General features: G+C 37.8%; 1 protein-coding gene across 1 annotated transcript in view; it reads right to left on the bottom strand.

Annotated features, from left to right (window-relative positions):
• Positions 1–3715: 3715 nt before the first annotated feature.
• LOC126092689 (uncharacterized) overlaps positions 3716–23186 on the bottom strand; it is a 134002-nt gene continuing 114531 nt past the window's right edge. The window contains exons 12-13 of the mRNA XM_049908412.1: positions 6685–6830; positions 3716–3840 (exon numbers count right to left, since the gene is read on the bottom strand). Coding sequence (XP_049764369.1) covers positions 3805–3840; positions 6685–6830 — 182 coding nt within the window. The 3' untranslated portion in view covers positions 3716–3804. The remainder of the gene's footprint in view (positions 3841–6684; positions 6831–23186) is intronic.

Raw genomic sequence — 23186 nt, 5'->3', positions numbered from 1 at the left:
AGGCCATTGACTATTGGTTTTGTAATATAATTTTGTTCATTGGACTTTTCTATAAAGATATTATCAATGGCTGTTTGTGAGCAAGTGGCTATCCTAGTGGGGAACTTTACTGTGGGAATTAAGTTGAATGATAGTGTTACTAACTCAAATAAGTTCTTATTGGGAGAGTCTTTAAGGAAATCTACATTGAAATCACCAGCAACCACTATTTCTTTGTTTTTGGTTGTTAAATGGGCCAGTACAGCTTCAAGGTGGTTTACAAACAGATTAAAGTTACCTGCAGGTGCTCGATATACACTTAATATTATGAAAGATTTTTTGTGAAAATCTAATTCTGTTGCACATGCTTCCATATGCTGTTCTAGGCAAAATTTATGAATGTCTATGTTCTTAAATTTATGACAGTTCCTGATGAATGTGGCAACTCCTCCTTTCTCCATTTCTGATCTACAAAAGTGAGATGCTAACCTAAACCCTGTAACACTTAAAAGTTCTATACCAGTGGTCACATGATGTTCAGAGAGGCAGATTATGTCAGCTGGGTTTGAAGACTCTAATTCATCTATGCAGATAGTTAATTCATTAATTTTATTTCTCAGTCCTCGAATATTTTGATGCAATAAAGATAGCTGACATTTCATATTGACTGAGTTAAAATTGGGTGGAGTTAAAATATCTGCTGACAGTTGAAAATTCTTAGCCAATGGCTGTTTATGCTGATGTAATAAGGTGGAATTATGTTTTTTGATTTCTTTCTCAAACTGAAGGTTTGTCTCAGTTCTAAACTCTCTTAAAATTTGCTTTCTTTCTGTCCTCCCTACCCTAAAAAAGGGTCTTCTGAATCCTATAACCACTGGTATTTTACCACTCATGACAGTGCCTCCCCCCTTTAACTTTCCTGCTATTTCCACAGCCATTTTACCCTTCCCCTTCCTGTTGAGGTGAAGGCCATGCCTAGTATAATCCCACCTACTGAGAGAATCAACATGAACCACACCAATGTGAGACCCCGCACCCGACATGAGCAGCCGTTCCAGCTCCAAATTAACTCTCTTGACAGAAGAGTTCAAATGAGGTCGGTCATGGCGCCCAAGAACAGATACAAACTCAACACTAGTATGCTTCGATGCTGATGCAATCTTCGCCAGGTCACACTCTATACTGTACCCAGGATCTCTGTCAATACTGTTACCTGCCCCACCCACTATAACCACGGTGTCTTCCTTAGTGAAATCTTTGCAAAGTGATCCTAAATCCTCTGTCACTTGCTCCAGACCAGCACTAGGTTTAAAAAAATTGGTGACCTGGTATTCTGATCCTAGTTCATCCTGCAAAAGTTGGCCAACACCTCTTCCATGGGAACTACCTAACAACAACACTTTCTTTCTCTTTATTGATTTCCCTACATTCTTACTTTTCAATTTGCTGCTGAAAGTTTGTTGTGCCCTGTCTACACCTGCAACTGCTTGAGGCTCACCAGCTTCTAACTGAAGCAACAGGTCAAATCTATTTTCCACATTCACCATAAAGCTGTCAGACAAAGTTCTAGGCCTGTTCCTCCTGTTGCCTGTTGCCACTTCCCACCTCTCTTTACCCTTCTCCCTCCTTAACCTGTCAAGATCTCCCCTGGCCTTGTCTAACTCAGCCTGAAGGGCGGTAATTTTCCCCTCCTGTTCCAGTATCTTCCTATCTCTACTACAAATCCTACAAAACCACTGATGAGTCTCATTTACTTCCCCTATTCCCACGCCACTACAGTCACCCACATGGAAAAAACTACAGCACCCATCCCACCAAAGCCCCAACCTAACAATTCTACGGCACGTCAAGCACTTTTCACTCATGATAAACGTAATAGTTTATTAAGAATAGGTCAGTTAAATTACAGATAAACACGAAAATATGGTTACACAAATTTGGCCTATACGCAACTGTGTGTAAACAAAAACAAAAGAGCAAAGTTTCTGAAACAACAAGTTAAACTTTACGCTACTTTCCGGAAATGCTAGTTAAATAATGAAGAGTTACGCTAAGTTAAATTGCTGGAGAGGAACAACTAAACGAAATTCTATAGATTTGCTGCAGCAGAACGTAAACAGAAAATACGACTGTACGGTCTTTTCGCATTTTCTGCTATATTACGTAAAGAAAAATGAAACCTTTAATGGTACACTTAAACGGCACACTAATACACTTATTTACCACGTAATCAGTACTAATCTATATGTTTTATAATCTAAAATAACTTATCTTTACGAGAACACCAAAACTCGCGCTAGTCGCCTGGCTGCAGGGCTTTTAATCCATACTTCCATAAAGCCTGTTGTGTTTTAGCCAATGAGCATCAGGTGTATCTTATAGTCCTGAGATGCTTGCAGACTCACAAGGACGGTGTCATTTAAATGCGTATGACAAAGAATCATCATGCACTTACACGTAGAATCTTGTATGGTTTTAGTGAGGCTGGATTCAATTACAGTATGTCAGCACATCCGTTTGTAACAGGCACACACATTAGGCCAGAAGACATTCTTGCATGTATAAATATTATCAAATTTGCACTGCACTGAACTAGAAACTGTTCATTTTCTTTATTTGTCAAGTTACTTTGTTTGTTCATCCTTCATGAAGAAGCGGCTGGACTTATTTGGATGAACTTTTTAATGGAAATAAACTATTTCCTCAATTTGACACACTGCCTACCTTCCATTCCGATATTTTGGAGGGGGGGAATAAAAAGAATAATCACTGTTCCCATGGGATGTTCAGTGCGACTACTGTTACCATGGGATGGGTAACATGACTAAAAAGTCATATATGAAAGTGTACTATAAAATAAATGTGTTAAATTTAGTGTAAGATTAGTTTTTAACTGTTTTGACAAATGAAATAAGGATGTACATAAATCTAGGACAGCAGAAATACTCCTGTAGGATAAAATCATCACTACACTGTATAGCAATGTAATGTATTCACATGAAAATATTTTGCAGAACATAGAATGTTTTGGAAATCTACTGCATTGTGATATTATTAGGTTTCTTAAACATCAACTTCGCTTTTCTGTTTGGATTTGAATGATTTGTAATTTTTTTTGTAGGTTCCGTTTGCTTCTAGGGTCTCGATAGCCCAGAGGGATTAATGTTGAGAATTTGTATTGCACAAGTTGAGTTGTGAGCGATGTTTATTCTATCAGTTTCCCCCATCATCTCAATTTTTTTCAAATGTTGTGCAGTTAACTGCACAGTAAGTGACTCATGCCTGATTACCTTCAAGAGCTAACTATTGTGATGGCACCTACACATGGATGGTTACTTTCAGCACTAACACTTCTTTATAATTTATAAATAACTAACTGCAGGTAATACTGTGGGGTGCACCTAGTAATATTCATAAATATAATACTAGAAAGAGAAATGACTTACACTATCTAGCACTCAGCCATAAAAAATAGTTTACCACCAACCAAGTAGTGCAGAGAAAGCCAACAAGGAAGGGCACATCACTCAAACTCCATGATGTCTTATTAGTTATTGTATATTTTTTACACATTCTTTCAGTGGACAATTTACCATGTACAAGAACTGCTCGCCCTTTTTCATCGTTTGATATTTTGTTCACATTTTAAGTGATTCATTGGCACCTAGCCTGCTTTTCAGCAATCTACGCAGTATATTTAATAGCTTTCGCTTGCCCCTTTTCTTTGCACACCATTTCACCATCAATGTTGCCTATGTATAGAAACCATGCCTATCATCAGTACTAACATTTCTCATGAAAATGACTACACTTATGAGCTGCACTTCATATGCCCACCTCCGTTAAAGTGTTCTTCTGCGCCTGATGAGAGAAACAGAGACATGAAAAAATTAGTTTCCTTCCCCAATCAATGTTAAAAGCTTATTAGAATTTGGCTCAGTGACTTTCTGTACATTGCATAAAATGTAAATTTGAAAGCTCAGGTGCTACAGTTTCGCTTCATGTCCTCTATCATTGCTGCTAGTCTTTACGATCTACAGTGTGTGGTGTGTGTGCAGTGGAAAATGCATACGTGCATAGTGTATGTAGTTGTCGCAACTGTGCCACATTTAGATTAGAACACTAAAGTCTTTCCAAAATATGCTATCGCAAAACCCTTTTTCTATTTCTATGTGAAATCTCTGTCATAGTATATCATTTGCACAAAAAGTGTATTTTCATCACTTCACAAAATGGTTTCACCCATACCAGCACTCCCATCGCTGAACGGCCACTCCCCCTCTCCCCACACCCAATAGAAGAGCTCATTTCCTACATCTACATCTACATCTACATCCATACTCTGCAAGCCACCTGACAGTGTGTGCCGAAGGGTATTTTGAGTACCTCTATCGGTTCTCCCTTCTATTCCAGTCTCTTATTGTTTGTGGAAAGAAAGATTGTCGGTGTGCCTCTGTGTGGGCTCTAATGTCTCTGATTTTATCCTCATGGTCTCTTCATGAGATATATGTAGGAGTGAGCAATATACTGCTTGACTCCTTGGTGAAGGTATGTTCTCGAAACTTCAACAAAAGCCCGTACCGAGCTACTGAGCGTCTCTCCTGCAGGGTCTCCCACTGGAGTTTATCTCTCATCTCTGTAACACTTTCACGATTTCTAAATGATCCTGTAATGAAGCGCGCTGCTCTCTGTTGGATCTTCTCTATCTCTTCTATCAACCCTATCTGGTACGGATCCCACACTGGTGAGCAATATTCAAGCAGTGGGCGAACGAATGTACTGTAACCTACTTCCTTTGTTTTCGGATTGCATTTCCTTAGGATTCTTCCAATGAATCTCAGTCTGGCATCTGCTTTACTGACGATCAACTTTATATGATCATTCCATTTTAAACCACTCCTAATGCCTACTCCCAGATAATTTATGGAATTAACTGTTTCCAGTTGCTGACCTGCTATATTGTAGCTAAATGACAAAAGATCTTCCTTTCTATGTATTCGTAGCACATTACACTTGTCTACATTGAGATTCAATTGCATTCCCTGCATCATGTGTCAATTCGCTGCAGATCCTCCTGCATTTCAGTACAATTTTCCATTGTTACAACCTCTCGATACACCACAGCATCATCTGCAGAAAGCCTCAGTGAACTTCCGATGTCATCCACAAGGTCATTTATGTATATTGTGAATAGCAACAGTCCTATGACACTCCCCTGCAGCACACCTGAAATCACTCTTACTTCGGAAGACTTCTCTCCATTGAGAACAACATGCTGCATTCTGTTATCTAGGAACTCTTCAATCCAATCGCACAATTGGTCTGATAGTCCATATGCTCTTACTTTGTTCATTAAACGACTGTGGGGAACTGTATCGAACACCTTGCGGAAGTCAAAAGAAACACGGCATCTACCTGGGAACCCGTGTCTATGGCCCTCTGAGGTCTCGTGGACGAATAGAGCGAGCTGGGTTTCACACGATCGTCTTTTTCGAAACCCATGCTGATTCCTACAGAGTAGGTTTCTAGTCTCCAGAAAAGTCACTATACTCTAACATAATACGTGTTACAAAATTCTACAACTGGTCGACGTTAGAGATATAGGTCTGTAGTTCTGCACATCTGTTTGACATCCCTTCTTGAAAACGAGGATGAGCTGTGCCCTTTTCCAATACTCTGGAATGCTATGCTCTTCTAGAGACCTACAGTACATCACTGCAAGAAGGGGGGCAAGTTCCTTCACGTACTCTGTGTAAAATCGAACTGGCATCCCATCAGGTTTAGCGGCCTTTCCTCTTTTGAGCGATTTTAATTGTTTCACGTGTGTTAGTGTGGTGTGGTGGCTTTGCTGGCTACTGGGTGACTTAACAAGTCACCAGCCAATAAGAGTTCACTAGCCGGAAATGGGCAATCTTTCCTCGATTACGGCTGAGCATATTAAAATTTAAATGTTGATGACTGATATTGTTGCTGAATACAGTTCATCAGAAATACATGCAAAAAGATGAGACTGAGTTATAAGTGGCACAAGAAAAGGTGGTGACTGGGCCCCCTCGTCACGTATTGGATCAGTACGGAACAGTTTGCATCAACTGTCTTATTTTTCCATTACCACTGCAACCTAGTAGTAGTTGTATCATAACTGCACGGTGAAGCTTAATGTTCAAGTTGCTTGGCAACACCAATCATGGATTACATCAGCATTTCCTTTTTCAAATCTCTCCTCTCCACAACAGCCTAAAATATTCCCTCAAGTCCACCACCATCTATGGTATGAGCCACTTATAACTCATTCAGTCACTTCAAATGTCAGTAGGAAGAAAATGGGACAAAGTCAGCGAGATGTTGAGTAAGAACTTAGAATCAAGGTAAACCTTACTAGGAAGAAATGTAAAATCAGGGAATTTTTAACATTGAGCTTACGCGTTTTTCACAACAGGGGCTATGAATTTATGGAGTAGAATCATAAAAAACATAAAATCAGAGAATGGAAAACTGAAGTTCCCTGTATTATGAAACTTATCTATGAAGCATGTAGTTGTTATTATGTAACAAATTATAATTTTCTTGACTGACAGTGATTAACTTTGAAAGCACACTATAAAATAAAGTAACAGAACAACTGCTAGCTAAGAGACCTAACAGTGAGCTACAAACAACAAAGTCATATACTTGAAATTTCAAATGCTTCCAGCAATCCATTACCTTTGTTTTACGATGTGGTGGCATTATATGGTGGGAGCAGCTTTCTGCTACAGAACTGTCCATTACCAGCTTGCAGAGCCAGAGGTAACGATTTTCATCTTCAGTACTGGCAGACTGACTGAGCTGTTCCTTCAGTATCTCCACAACTACAAAAAATACAGCAGTGTGGTCATTACTAAAAGACATCCAATTTAAATAATAATTAACAACAGTATGTCAATGAAAATATAAACATCTGAATATAATAGAGGGAAACATTCCACGTGGGAAAAATATATTTAAAAAGAAAGATGATGAGACTTACCAAACAAAAGCGCTGGCAGGTCGATAGACACACAAACAAACACAAACATACACACAAAATTCTAGCTTTCGCAACCAACGGTTGCCTCGTCAGGAAAGAGGGAAGGAGAAGGAAAGACAAAAGGATATGGGTTTTAAGGGAGAGGGTAAGGAGTCATTCCAATCCCGGGAGCGGAAAGACTTACCTTAGGGGAAAAAAGGACAGGTATACACTCGCACACACACACATATCCATCCGCATATACACAGACACAAGCAGACATTTGTAAACTCTTTGCCTTTACAAATATCTGCTTGTGTCTGTGTATATGCGGATGGATATGTGTGTGTGTGCGCGAGTGTATACCTGTCCTTTTTTCCCCGTAAGGTAAGTCTTTCCGCTCCCGGGATTGGAATGACTCCTTACCCTCTCCCTTAAAACCCATATCCTTTTGTCTTTCCTTCTCCTTCCCTCTTTCCTGACGAGGCAACCGTTGGTTGCGAAAGCTAGAATTTTGTGTGTATGTTTGTGTTTGTTTGTGTGTCTATCGACCTGCCAGCGCTTTTGTTTGGTAAGTCTCATCATCTTTCTTTTTAAAAATATAAACATCGTTAGACAGGCATCATAGTGAATGCTAAAAAGAGGCTCGGGTCTCCAGTATGTTCCGAACAACACACTGACAACACACCAACAATATAGAATCCACCCCTCCCTGGAACACTGTGTGTATAAACTGAAAATGCCAGATGATTAGCATTATCTTTGATATAGCTGCTGGTAAATCTTTCGGGATGCGAAGTCGTGGTCCAAGAAACTCTTCTGTTCCTGAAATTCGTCCAGGACTGCACTGGACATCCTCAGAAGTGTTGTTCCGCTGAGTCTTGCTGACTCCTGAAAGCTTTACCAGCAGCTATGGCATGCGGTCGTGAAAGCCTTTATTCTATGATTAAGTTTAACAGCTGATTGCAACACAGATGGGTAATGGTGGTAGTTAGTGCAGTGTTGGTTGCCACAGAGGTTAGGTGAATTGTGTTTCCTCAATATTTTTCTCACATTCAAAAGTCTAAAATCAATTCTAGGCACAAAAAAGGCAACCTCTTCTACTGACATATATACACTTGCTCAAATTTTGTCCTGTCTCTGCACATAATAATGAAAACATTCACTATAAACCAATCAAACAATGGAAAATGCAGGATGGAATGTAACAACATTATGAGAAGGAAAGTTGCGCGTGCGCGAACTCATGCGTATGTGTGTCTATTGTAGGCGACAGCCAATGGCCGAAAGCTTTAATTGTGAGAGTTTTTGTTGTGCCTATCTGCGACACGGCATCTCCACTATATGGTGAGTAGCACCTTTCCTTCTCATAATATTATCATTATGAACTAAGATGCCCATGGTAGAAATACTTCCAACATTTTTCTAGTTGAGTAAGATCTCAATACTGTGTAGCTTTATGGGTGTTGATTTGCCATACCGAAAGCATTAGACTTTAATACCTATGATCAGGAAGTATTTGAAAGCACCAAGTTGGAAAATCGATAAGCTTATTAAGAGAAAGGCTATACTTCAAACAATCCTACAGCTATTCAATAGTTCAAAGGATAAAGAAAATCAGTATGTGCCATTTTTCAAGCTTCACCGCACCTTTTACAGCAGACACTTCAGCAAGTAAACTGTACAATGCTGGTCCAGAAAGTAATGTTACTAAAACTGCTAAAAAATAATTTACTTAGGGAACAGTACAATGCATCAAAAGTCTTGAAAATAGGACCATGATGGCAACAAAATGAGAAGGTGCAAATAACAGCATATCTTAAGGCAATGGGTTCTGGTGTACATATTTAGGTTTTGTTAAGAGTTCAAACAAGTCCATTGTTTTCAACAACAGTAAAATGTGTTAAAGTGCAGGGGGTCATAAGCTCAGTGGTTGATCTGAAAGCCAGACTGCTTTGTAAGGTTGGGTCTAGTATGGTACTGTTTCCATAGTCATCATATAGGCCACAGATTGTACCCAAATCTAGAGACATTGTCATCACTGTACTAAAACGTGATGCAATAAGTACAGTTAAAGTTTTCTTAAGGCACTGCTGAGGACATCCAGTGATAGTCATGTTCTATCATTCACTCTCCTACATAAACATTTACACAGAAACATGAACAATTACATTTTGGAATGCCATCTCTGTACATTTTAAAACAGGCACAAAAAGACAGTTACTACTTCAATATTTTATAATAGGTATGTGTATAGGCAATATGATTCACACTAAAATTAAGATATGAAAGAGATTATGAAACACTGACTTTAAAAAAGACAATTAATTCCCTAGTTTAACTAAAAACTCAGTGTTACCATCAATTAAATCAGACAGTTGACATTACAGATCCTGATAGTTGCCATACTGAAAAGAAGTTAGTTAGTTACTTGCATGTTTCATGGATCATTTGCACATTAAATCATAATGACACGGAATGACTCATTTCACATTTGTATTGTACATTAACTTGTAGTTCATTAGTTACATGTTCCATGAATCATTTTGCATGATAGATCGTAATGAGGTGGAATGAATATTTTTACTTTCATATTGTAAATTAATTTGTATCTATTCAACATTTTTAAGGTCTTTTCCCAAAAAGAAAAAAAAAGATACACAGATGTTAATAATTCCTACCCACTACCTTTTCCACATTATAGTAGAAATTCTTCTACTGAATAGGAGTTGTCAAGGAGAAACTGTCTCAGTTTGTTTTCAAATTTTACTTTGCTGACTGTCAGACATTTTATATCACTGGAAAAGTAGTCAAAAATTTTTGATGCAGCATTGTGCACCCCTTTTCGTGCTAAAGAAAATCTTACTGTGGAGTAATGAATGTCATTTTTCCTTACTGATGAAGGCTGTTTCCAAAAGCTCTATGTAAGTATTTTTCAATTATGGCTGTTTGCAGCTTAATGTGTCTTCTTTACAGTAAGTAGCAATCTGTCTTTTCCTATATTGTTCATTTTTCCTTCTGGTATTGTAACAAAGTACATTGTTGTTCCTGTTGATCTGTAGTGGGTTATTTACAATGAACTTCATGAGGGAATATATATATTGTGAAGCAGCAGTCAGAATGACCAACTCATTAAACAGATGTCTACAAGATCATCATGGGTGAGTACCAATTAATATTGTTACAGCACATTTTTCTTAAAGGTGAGTTACACCAGAACATAATTACATAAGACATTACTGAATGGAAATTAATTTCTAACATTTGCATTTCAAGTAAAATGTATCAATAATAGTGCAAAAGAAGGCACTTGTTCAAAAGTATCATTGTCCAGTTGTTGCTCTGCACAAATCAGCCAGGCCCTACATTACTTTAGTGTAAATGTTTACATTATAATGATATACAATGTTCTTGTATGTCCACTTCCAATGTAGCTTTCTTTTTTTTCTCCCCAGGACTGGCTCTGCTAGATGTAAAAATTTAAGACATGCTTTTAATGATACAATATCCCTTAATGTGAAACTTAATTTCAGCCACCTCTGCCCTTTTCACTGATATACAATATTCTCCCCAGTTGACCAACTTGTAAACAGAGAAAAAGGCATCTGTTGCTATGGTAGCCTGTCTCATGTGGTGTACCACTTCATTCTAGTGAAAACTCAACTTTGTCAAAAATGTGATGTATGAGGGCTGTTCAAAAAGTAAGGAGACTTTTCAAATTGCGCAGGAAACGTACATAGAATTAACGATCTTTTTTTTTTATTGTTTTTTATTGTTTTTTATAGTTGGTACACATGTTCTAAACATACGTACACAGTCCCAAGTGTACAGCATACTTCGTTTGTTTTTGACAAATAGAAAAGTTAGATGTGTTTTAGTGTGCTTGATGATTTTCGATTATTATAAAAATGGAGCAAAGAATTTGCACCAAATTACTATTATTATTATTATTATTATTATTATTATTATTATTACAGTCGCATAGTGCATCATGAATTTTTGCAAGGTCGTACAGTCAATAAGGAGTACTACCTTTATGTTATTTACCATTTACGAGAAGCAATATGCAAAAAACGACCGGAATTGTGGAAAAATAATTCATGGCTTTTGAATCATGATAATGCATCTGCTCATTCGTCATTGCTCGAGAGAGATTTTTTGTCCAAAAATAACAACAATCATGCCTCAGCCACCATATTCACGAGATTTGGCCGCCTGCAACAATTTCCTGTTCCCAAACTGAAGGGAGCTATAAAAGAACGAAGATTTTAACGATTGAGGAAATAAAAAATGCATTGCTGAAAGCACTCAAGGCTGTACCAAAAAGTACTTATGAGAAGTGCTTCGAGGATCAGAAGAAGCATTGTATTGTATCTGAGGGGGATTACTCTGAAGGGGACAACACGAATATTGACGAATAAATAAATATTTTTCCATAAACATACAAAGTCACCTAAGGTTTTGAACACATCTCATACGGCCTCCTTTTAGTGTGGGTTTGATATATTTATATTTACCACAGTTGAGAGTAATAGAGAGCCTATGTGGCGCATAGGAAAACAATCACACACAAAAACCTTGTGTATGATTGTACTGCCGAGGCAAATTACAGAAGGTATGTTTCACACTACAGTGGCTTATTCCCAATAATACTACATACCTGGACAGTTTCACCTACTTATGCATTAGATTATATCTGCTTATATCTGGAGCCCTATGAACCAATTTTCCACACATCATCCTGAATTTCACACTGACATTAAGAACAACAATCTGCTCACAACCTACAAAGTTAGCAAGATCTACTGCATTGCAAACAGCAAAGGTCTGTGGGTGTACCTTATTAGTTTTTAGTAACACTGTCAGTACATATGGACTAATATACACTGGAATAATGTGTTAACAAGAAATAAATTTGCAGCTATGCCGACCGAAAATTCTGCCATGAATGAACATGTATTCACCCATTTCAGTCACAAGCAAGTTCTCACTGAAATTAACAGTTATTTAATGTGGAGAGACTATCAACTTGCAAACATCTTTCACAGGAAGACTACAAATAAGTTAAATTATGCTGTCACTGCTACACCAAATTATGCTGTCACTGCTACACCAAAACCCTGGGGCAGCATAAATGCTCAGATTTAAGCACAACACAGAATAACAAATTGACACTGTACCAAAATAATTTTGTTCATTAGAAGCAGCTGTAGTCTCCTAATGTAAAATAACAGAGCGTATGGCACTAATATTTGATTAAGCTGGTTATTGGCATAAATGAAACATCAGACAATTGAAAGACCACTTATTATCACAAATGCTTGAAAATTTATGCTACTGACTGTAGTTATGTGACAATCTGTGGAAGCCCGAATAAACTGGTCACAAGACATTTGAAGGCTTTCTCAAAACAAAACAGGCAGGATTATCAGAAACATATAAAAATAAAATGAAGAACTGGTAAAATTAAAATCAGGACATATATTCTCCTAGATAAAAACTTAACAGGAAGAAAATTTGTATAATGCCCCAAGATTTCAGGTATTGTCAATGGAACAGCACGGCCAGTAATAGTAGTAGCAGCAGTAGTAATAATAATTACAACACATCAAATCTCCATTGTGGTCACATTGCCAGACATGTGGCACCAAGTGATATGTCATCTGATTCTTCTCCAAATATATGCTGTTGCAATTTTGATAGTAAACATATTCGTGATGCATAAAATATCTCTTGTAGCATTTGTAGCTGGTATCTGATGAGCACCTCTGTAACACTCTTTCACTAACTAAACAACCCCATGATGAATGGTGCAACTCTCTGTTACATCTTCTCGTCTATTAATCCTGTCTGATAAAGGTCCAAGATTGAGGAGCAATACTCAAGAATCAAACTAGCGTCTTGTGAGCCACAACTTCTGTGGATGGGTATATTTCCTTAAGATTCTTCCCATTAAATTCAGTAAGGCATCTGCTTCTCCTGCTGTTTTTATGTGCTCATTCCACTTCCAATCACCCAAACAGTACCTGTAGATGTTTTATGGTTGTTATTGTTTCTAACTTTATCTCTCTTTTGGCCCATTAAGAAAAACTTGTTGGAGTTCTACCCACTATGGAGTCCTAAATACAGTCACATATTTGATACAATACTCTGTAATGTCATACTTTGTTCACCAACTGACAGTGCAGCACTGTACCGGATGCCTTCCGGGAATTGATGTGCATGGCACCGATCTGCTTGCCAATATCTGTAGTGATCCAGGTCTAACTGATGATCAGAAGGTGCTTAGGTTTGCAGGACCTCTGCTGCTCATCTGTCTGGTGATTATTCTTGAAAATAGGAAATGTTTGACATCCTTTGTCACTCCAGCAATCTACAATAAACTGTTACTAGAAGGGAAGCAAGTTGTTTTGCATACTCACTACCGAATCAGACAGACACCTCACCTGGTCCAGATGCTTATCCACTGAAAATCAAATTTAGCAGACACTATTCTGCAATCTATTGTCCCAAGATCTGCTATTTCAGTATTCCTGCAACAATGTGCTCACATTCTGATGAGGATGTGGATGACGTTTAAAAGAGTTACAGAAGCTGATTAGTAAATTTGTGTATATATTTGGAAGTACCTTTCCTAAAAAGTTATCAAAAATCCATTAAAAAATTAAGCCATGGATAGCTAAGGGAATTGAAATCTAATGTAGGAATAAGAGGAAAATTTATGTTAAGGCCTGAATAAGTCAAGAGTTGATAATACTTGCATACTACAAAAGATATTTTAATATTTCAAGGAAAGTCATTAAAATGTCCAGAAGTATGCACATCCTGGCAGAAATTAATAATACAGATAATAAGATTAAAAATATATGGGATACTGTCAAATACGAGACAGGACAATCAGTCAGTGTACAAGATACCACAACAATTAAACTAAATGACAATGATATGACTGACAATTCACAAGTAGCAAATATTTATAACAAATACTTTCTAAATGTAGCAGCAAACATAGGATTAAATGGTTCAACTGAAGATCATTCCACAAAACATTAGGCTATTAGATACAGAAAAATTCTAAAATAACAAAAACTCGTACAGTTTGACAGAATTTTAAACACAATTCTGAAATGTTGTTCCAACTTCAGTAAGTAATGTGCAATGTGATATTTTCCAGATGCATTAAAATATGCAATTGTTAAACCTCTTGATAAGAAAAGTGTCAAGAAACATGTAGTGTCTAGTTTCCTTAATGAAATCATTTCCTATATATTCAAAAAAGTAATGTACACAAGAGCTCTCTCACATTTAATTATATAGAATTTACTTAGCTTATCACAGTTTGGGTTCTAGGTTTGCTCGACTGAGAATGCTATTTATACCTTCTTTCTGAAATAGTATAAGCCTTAAATAACAGAATATCACAAGCTGGTATTTTCTGTGATGTTTCCAAAGCTTTTGATTGTGTAGATCATGTTACTCTCTTCAAAAAACTCTTATTCTAGGGAATCAATGGCATTATACACAGTTGGTTTCAATCACACTTCGAAAACAGAATGGAAAAAATTTTGCAGAATATATTGAAAAATAAAAATGGAGTTAATACTTTTTTGCGTGTGATACTAGTGTTATATAATAAATCTTGCTTTTTCCTTTAACTCATCACTTTAAAGTGCTGAGTGCATGAAACTGAGCAGTAAGACTAATACATGGTGTACACCCGTGATCTTCATACATGTACCTCTTCAAGAAGTTAAGTCATTTTGACTGCACCATCACAATACATATATTCGCTAACAAAATATGTTATAAATAGTCCATCACAATTTGAGAAAAATAGTGATGTCTATAACTAAAACACCAGAGGAAAAATTATCTATATTACCCACTCTCAATGTTGTAAACAGCTCAGAAAGGAGTTCAATACACTGCAAGAAAAATTTTTGATCATTTGCCCAATAACAAAAAATGCCTTACAGGTAGAAAATCAAGTTTTAAATCTAATCTGAAATCATTTCTCTTGGACAACTCCTCATATTCCACAAACTAAATTCTTTAAAAACTACTAGCCTGTAAAAAATACCTAGTTTTCAATTGTAGTAGGACTAAAAGAATAATATATTCCTCAATGTTAAAACTAATTATGTTTACATATCCTGTAAACTGAATCATCCCACATAATTCTGAAAAAATAGTTGTTCAAATTATCTACAGAACATGTAACTAACTAATTGATAAAAGACAGCAAGGCCAATACAAGATGATAATAGAGTATGACAGAATAAAAAATACAACAAACTCTGTAGTTAAAAGTCTACCAAGATAAATTGGAGTTAATAAGAAACCTCGACACAAAATCAGATATAGAACTTTTTTCCTTGTTTATCCAAAGTGTTAAGCTTTCTCATTTCCCCTGAGAAATAGTAAATACTTACATTTTTCAGCTGTAATGAACTCTCACTAAGCATAAGCAGCCTCCAACAATCTGGGCATGATTTCTGTATTTTGTGCTACATTCTTACTTTTTAAAAATGTGGCACCATGGGAAGTAAAGCCACAAGCATATAAAATATGACTACAAAGCTGTGGTGAGTTAACAGAATTCTAATGATAAAGGCAACAAATCAGTCATTTTCCAAATCATGTCTGTTGATTTTATTTCCCGTCACTGGTACCTCAACTGTAATTGTTAATCATATCTCAATAAAGTGACTGATCGAGATCAATGAACTGATGTGGTTCATTCTGACTACTAAGTGATTACTGTCTAATGCCCGAAAACACTTCATCATTGGCTGTCTATTTTGAGAAATTAGGAGTTTATTACAGGTCTATGCCCAAGAGCACAGTTTTTTCCCACAATATAAATTAAACACGTAACTGATCATTTCAAAGCATTTGAGAATAATTATATATTCACATCTAACATTAATATGTCAGTGTCAGTACTGATGAAGCCTTATTGTCAGCAGGATTTTTTTTTTTTTTTATATTCATTAGCGTAACAACATTCACAAATCCAAAATTAGCAGGTAACAACACAGTTAAGATACATCAACAAATAACCTACTAAACATATAACTGAGGATGTTGCACTTGTGAGAAGTATTTCATCTAGTGGCACCTAGATGCAGTACCAGGCAGCAGCACTGCAAGAAATGTTATTATAAGAGCCAGATGCACACAGTGAGTCACTTAAGCTAAGCCTAGATTATCTGACACACAGCAGACTGCATTTGTGATGTGGTAAGCACCTTGCTGTGGTTACAAACAATACGTTCTACACATCACCGACACATACAGGAGTGAGAATCCTATGAAAATAAAGAAATTTAGAAAAATTTTTGTTGTTAATCTTGTTCTACATTATACATTACAAATATTTACCTCAAAATGTAAGACAAAATAATTATTTTTTATATTATTAGTACATTTGTCCTTCATTCTATTCCAACGAAATTATCATTTGCAAACTGAAGAACAACAACTCATTATTAGTAGTATTTTTGAATTTGAATCTGAAATTTTTGTGCGCTATTGTTTAGCTCTACCTTGTCTCTCTTCCTAATCCATATTTTAATGACATACATTCATCTCCTACCTTAATAAGTAACTGCCCTGTCTTTATTCTTTTCATTTTTCATGTCCAGTAATCACCTGGAATTTATAGATTTTTTTTTTTTTTTTTGGATAGATGTTGAGCAACATTGATGGCACATTTAGTCTACCTATAGATCTTCACAGATACACTGTAATGGGGGAGCAGGACAAACTTATCTTGGATGTGACCACAAGCACAAAAGACCTTGTCATCCAGGCAGCATCTTGCTGGATCAGTCTTGACCAACACCGCAGCTGCTCACAACAGACTGAGCATTCTCAAAGTATTCTGTGGCAGTTTGATCCAATAAGCTCTCATCTTGAACTGAGTATCAGCACAAAGTATCTATGCTAAATTGTGACATGAGGGGAGTTCTCAATTTTCGTCACTGTGATGTAATGAATGTGTCCTCCACTCCATATGCACATGCCTTTCATCACAACTCAGCTCAACTATCTCACTGTTTTCATGAGTTGCTGATCACGTTACTGGAGCCGAGGTGCCTACTGCTTTGAACAGTTGGTGTGTCCTCAGGCAACTGGTTACCGTAGGGAATACTCCATTAAGGATGACACCTATTTTCTTCAAGCAAGCAGACCTCCCCCATACTGGAAAGGCATATTTGGCTGCAGAGAAATATGTGCCATTGACATGAGAAAGAGAGAGTTTGCACCCTGTTCGCTGCACAACGATTTTCAAAGGATATTATTTCTTGCTTCAACTTTCTTGGCCAGATACTCACAATGGCTTCTGTAGATGTGAGGCCTGTATCAGATACAGCCCAGACAGCAGGGTGCATTTATGTGCTCAAGCAGCTGTCCTTTGCACTACACATCATTACGAAGTGTCGTATTCATGATCTATGGAACAAGTACTAATCTAAACTAATCTAATCTAATCTGTTTGTCCTCTCAGTCTTGAGTGCAGATGGAATTCACACACTACAGTCTTTGCAGGATCTGGTCTCAGTGCATTATTCCTATGATATCTTTACATAACAGCCACAGTTTTTATGAGTTTATCCTAAATCTGTGCAAATGTTTGATCTTCTATGGTCAAGGCAAGATCATCTGTATACAGAAAAGTCTCACATTTTGGAAAACTTTTCTCATTTCCAGGCTTGATATTCAAGAACTTTAAAATCCAAATCTCCAGAAATTGTTTTCTTTCTGTCGCTGTATTCCACAAATTCCCACTGTATGTGACTTCAACCTATGCATTTCTCTTTTCCAATTCCCTCCCTCACTCTCTGATCTGTAGACCACCAGGGTCGACTTTCCCTATGAAACTTCCTGGCAGATTAAAACTGTGTGCCCAACCGAGAACTCGGAACCTTTGCCTTTCGCGGGCAAGTGCTCTACCATCTGAGCTACTGAAGCACGACTCATGCCCGGTCCTCACAGCTTTACATCTGCCAGTATCTCGTCTCCTGCCTTCCAAACTTTACAGAAGCTCTCCTGCGAACCTTGCAGAAATAGCACTCCTGAAAGAAAGGATATTGCGGAGACATGGCTTAGCCACAGCCTGGGGGATGTTTCCAGAATGAGATTTTCACTCTGCAGAGCACTTGCCCGCGAGAGGCAAAGGTCCCGAGTTCGAGCCTCAGTTGGGCACACAGTTTTAATCTGCCAGGAAGTTTCATATCAGCGCACACTCAGCTGCAGAGTGAAAATCTCATTCTGGAAACATCCCCCAGGCTGTGGCTAAACCATGTCTCCGCAATATCCTTTCTTTCAGGAGTGCTAGTTCTACAAGGTTCGCAGGAGAGCTTCTGTAAAATTCGGAAGGCAGGAGACGAGATACTGGCAGAAGTAAAGCTGTGAGGACCGGGCGTGAGTCGTGCTTCGGTAGCTCAGATGGTAGAGCACTTGCCCAAGAAAGGCAAAGGTCCCGAGTTCGAGTCTCGGTCAGGCACACAGTTTTAATCTGCCAGGGAGTTTCATATCAGCGCACACTCCGCTGCAGAGTGAAAATCTCATTCTGGAAACTTTCCCTATGAAGACACCCTCCCAAGTATTTCCAGCTTATATATCCAAATGGGGGACTATTATACCTCTGAGAAAAAGCCATCATCATTACACAATACAATAGAACTGCATGCCCTCAGAGAAAATAACAGCTCTAGTGTCCCCTGGTTTTCAGATGTTTGCAATACCAGCACAGTGCGGCCGTGTTGGCTTATGTTACAGGGCCAAATCAGTCAATCATCCAATTGATACCCCTGCAACTACTGAAAAGGCTGCCACCCCTCTTCAGGTATCACAGGTTTGTCTGGCCTCATTGTGGTTGCAGCTGAGGTACGGCTACCTGCATAAACCATCCAATCTCAGTTCTTTAAGAAATTCCCACCGCAGCTAATAAAATTGATTATTATAGTACATACATACATGACATGTTAGTGTTATTTAGAGGATCACTCAGTGACAATGACATCATGTTATCACAAGTCAATAGTACGCTCACTAACATTAATTTCACCACGGAGTAAGAAAGACAACACACTATTAATTTTTTGGATCTGACTATAAAGAAAAACAATAGTGTGCATAGATTTGGCACCTATCGTAAGACCACTTGCACTGATAATGTTGTCGACAAGCATTTATGCCACCCACGAACCCACAAAAAGGCATTTTTCTACGCTATGATTCACACACTAATCAGTCTCCCCCTACAACAAAATCAAATAATCAAAGAACTAGCAATATTTAGATATATAGCACTGAACATTTTCCCTGCACAAATGATTGATAAAACGTTTGCTGCAAAATTACTCAGACACTTCACATTGTAGATCAAATTGCAGAAACAGAAAGAAGCAAAACTAAATATTTGTCCCTATCATAAAACGGATCTGTTTCTGAAAGAATAGGTAAATAATTTCGTAACACAAAAGTGCGAATAGGCTTCCGTACTGGCAACACATTAGGGCTGACCACACATCATAGTATCCAATACTATTCATCTTACACACAATCTGGGGTTTATAAAATCAACTGTGGAGAAGTTTTATATAGGACAAACTGGTAGAATTTTTAACATTCGTTTTAGAGAATACAGTAAAACCAGTGATAATTTCAAATGATCATTTGTGAATCATATTTTGGCAATTAGACACAGTTTAGATAACATTGAAACTCTTTAGAAAATCTCCATAGAATTGGAAAAGGAAGACATCTTGATTATTCAGAAGAGAACAAAATTTTTTAGGACATTTCAAGACCAGCCAGAATATGTTTTAAATGAATCAACTGACATTAAAAATACAAAATTCCTGGACTGCGTTGGGAATCTCTTATAATTTAGTATTTTTTGACATGATCGACTTAAGCCATATTAATCCTGGCAAATATTCTAGACAATGCTATGCTTATTACTACTTAGCACCTATACTAGATTTATGTACAGGGTGTTTCAAAAATGACCGGTATATTTGAAACGGCAATAAAAACTAAATGAGCAGCGATAGAAATACACCGTTTGTTGCAATATGCTTGGGACAACAGTACATTTTCAGGCAGACAAACTTTCGAAATTACAGTAGTTACAATTGTCAACAACAGATGGCGCTGCGGTCTGGGAAACACTATAGTATGATATTTTCCACATATCCACCATGCGTAGCAATAATATGGCGTAGTCTCTGAATGAAATTACCCGAAACCTTTGACAACGTGTCTGGCGGAATGGCTTCACATGCAGATGAGATGTACTGCTTCAGCTGTTCAATTGTTTCTGGATTCTGGCGGTACACCTGGTCTTGTGTCCCCACAGAAAGAAGTCACAGGGGTTCATGTCTGGCGAATAGGGAGGCCAATCCACGCCGCCTCCTGTATGTTTCGGATAGCCCAAAGCAATCACACGATCATCGAAATATTCATTCAGGAAATTAAAGACGTTGGCCGTGCGATGTGGCCGGGCACCATCTTGCATAAACCACGAGGTGTTCGCAGTGTCGTCTAAGGCAGTTTGTACCGCCACAAATTCACGAAGAATGTCCAGATAGCGTGATGCAGTAATCGTTTCGGATCTGAAAAATGGGCCAATGATTCCTTTGGAAGAAATGGCGGCCCAGACCAGTACTTTTTGAGGATGCAGGGACAATGGGACTGCAACATGGGGCTTTTCGGTTCCCCATATGCGCCAGTTCTGTTTATTGACGAAGCCGTCCAGGTAAAAATAAGCTTCGTCAGTAAACCAAATGCTGCCCACATGCATATCGCCGTCATCAATCCTGTGCACTATATCGTTAGCGAATGTCTCTCGTGCAGCAATGGTAGCGGCGCTGAGGGGTTGCCGCGTTTGAATTTTGTATGGATAGAGGTTGGCGCATGAGACGATACGTGGACATTGGCGTCATTTGGACCGCAGCTGCAACACAGCGAACGGAAACCCGAGGCCGCTGTTGGATCACCTGCTGCACTAGCTGCGCGTTGCCCTCTGTGGTTGCCGTACGCGGTCGCCCTACCTTTCCAGCACGTTCATCCATCACGTTCTCAGTCCGTTGAAATTTTTCAAACAGATCCTTTATTGTATCGCTTTTCGGTCCTTTGGTTACATTAAACCTCCGTTGAAAACTTCGTCTTGTTGCAACAACACTGTGTTCTAGGCGGTGGAATTCCAACACCAGAAAAATCCTCTGTTCTAAGGAATAAACCATGTTGTCTACAGCACACTTGCACGTTGTGAACAGCACACGCTTACAGCAGAAAGACGACGTACCGAATGGCGCACCCACAGACTGCATTGTCTTCTATATCTTTCACATCACTTGCAGCGCCATCTGTTGTTGAAAATTGTAACTACTGTAATTTCGAAAGTTTGTCCGCCTGAAAATGTACTGTTGTCCCAAGCATATTGCAACAAACGGTGTATTTCTATCGCTGCTCGTTTAGTTTTTATTGCCGTTTCAAATATACCGGTCATTTTTGAAACACCCTGTATTACCTGTGCTTGTCCTATAACAATATTATGAAAAGGAAAGTTGCTACTCACCACATAGTGTAGATGCTCAGTCGCAGATGGGCACAACAAAAAGACTGTCACAAATATAGGTTTTGACAAAGGCCTTAATAGCCAAAAGATGTATTTGTGACAGTCTTTTTGTTGTACCTATCTGCAACTCAGCATCCCGACTATATAGTGAGTAGGAACTTTCCTTTTCATAATACTATTATGTTCCATCCTGGATTTTCCATTGTCTGATCTGTGCTTGTTTTATGTATTTTGACCACTATTTTCATCTACATCTGAGATTTTAGGCCCTTTCCCGTACTTGTATTTTTGGATGCTGTTTTATTATGATTTGACAGTCACTTCAACTTTCTAACTAATTTTAATACATATTCTCAGTATCATTTGTGTATGCCATTTTTATTTAACACGTATTTCAGTCACTTTTCTCCTTTCTGTGGGTGCATTTCACAGACCATATAATACTGACTCCATATATTAGCATCTTTGCACTCCATAGCTCAGACTCTTTGTATGTTTACGTCTTTGCCACTTTTGTGATCCATTTGCCATGCCTGCTACATGAAATTTAAATTTAAGTGTTTAAATCACAATTTCACCAGCTTTCCAACATGTATGGTATATGGAACAGCAGGTAAATTCACAACACCAAATGCAACTACTCTTACACAGCATGTCACAGCTTTACATTATTGAGTGGGTTCCTACATCCGATGGAAGTAGGTCTGAAATCTTCACTCTCAGCATATGTCAATTTCATTCTGATTGCTTTCAGAATACTTGACAATGAGTACACATCAAACTGCAATCACAATAAATAATGTTTTAACAGCCAAAAGTGGAACTATTTCACTTACAAACTTCACAAAGGCTTTGGATCCAGTTATCATAAAACTTGTAGTTGAACAGATGGTCGAATGAAGGAAAGCAGCGGGAAGCCTACCTATGAGTGCATCAGCCAGGCTGCCAGTTATGTGGGTTGCAGCAGTTATACTGCAGAAGAGTTAAATTGACAAATGACAGAAATGGCGAGTTGCATCAGGCCAATCTTACACCAACTTTACATCTGATGCCCAAAACAACTACTCTGTGTAATTTCACCTGGTATTATTATGCACAATGTTATACACAAATAGAGACCTTTCAAATGTAAGTGACTCAGCAGCAACAGTCTAAAATGAATTGGAATCTCATTATGTGCAATGTCTATTTATGGGCTTCACAAGGAACAGATTGAAGTAGAATGACCCACCACATAAGTAATTATAGTTGTAATTTATGATGGGTTATTTCAAACAAGAGGATAATAAAAATTCAACTGACAACACTCAAAATATGATGGCTGTATAAAATATGGCACTCCATGGGAAAAATCTGATCAACTCATTTCTGTCAGTTTCCCGAAATCAATTTAAAAAAATAAAATAATATTATAATTAAAACAGTGTAGTATAGCACATAAGTTTCATTTTACACATATGACTTAATCTTTAGTTCACAAAATCTGATATCCACTGTATTTGATAGTACAACCTTCCCCCACACGACCATTATAACAATGTTCTTGATCTCCAAAGCATATATAAAACAATCCACTTAAATTTTCCAGAAAACCTCCAGGGAAGCCTCATAATACTTGCCCCAAAA

Source organism: Schistocerca cancellata, chromosome 7 (genome assembly GCF_023864275.1).
Source record: "Schistocerca cancellata isolate TAMUIC-IGC-003103 chromosome 7, iqSchCanc2.1, whole genome shotgun sequence".
Classification (NCBI taxonomy): domain Eukaryota; kingdom Metazoa; phylum Arthropoda; class Insecta; order Orthoptera; family Acrididae; genus Schistocerca; species Schistocerca cancellata.
Note: the sequence above shows the minus strand (reverse complement) of the source record. Positions and strands in the feature narration are given on the sequence as shown.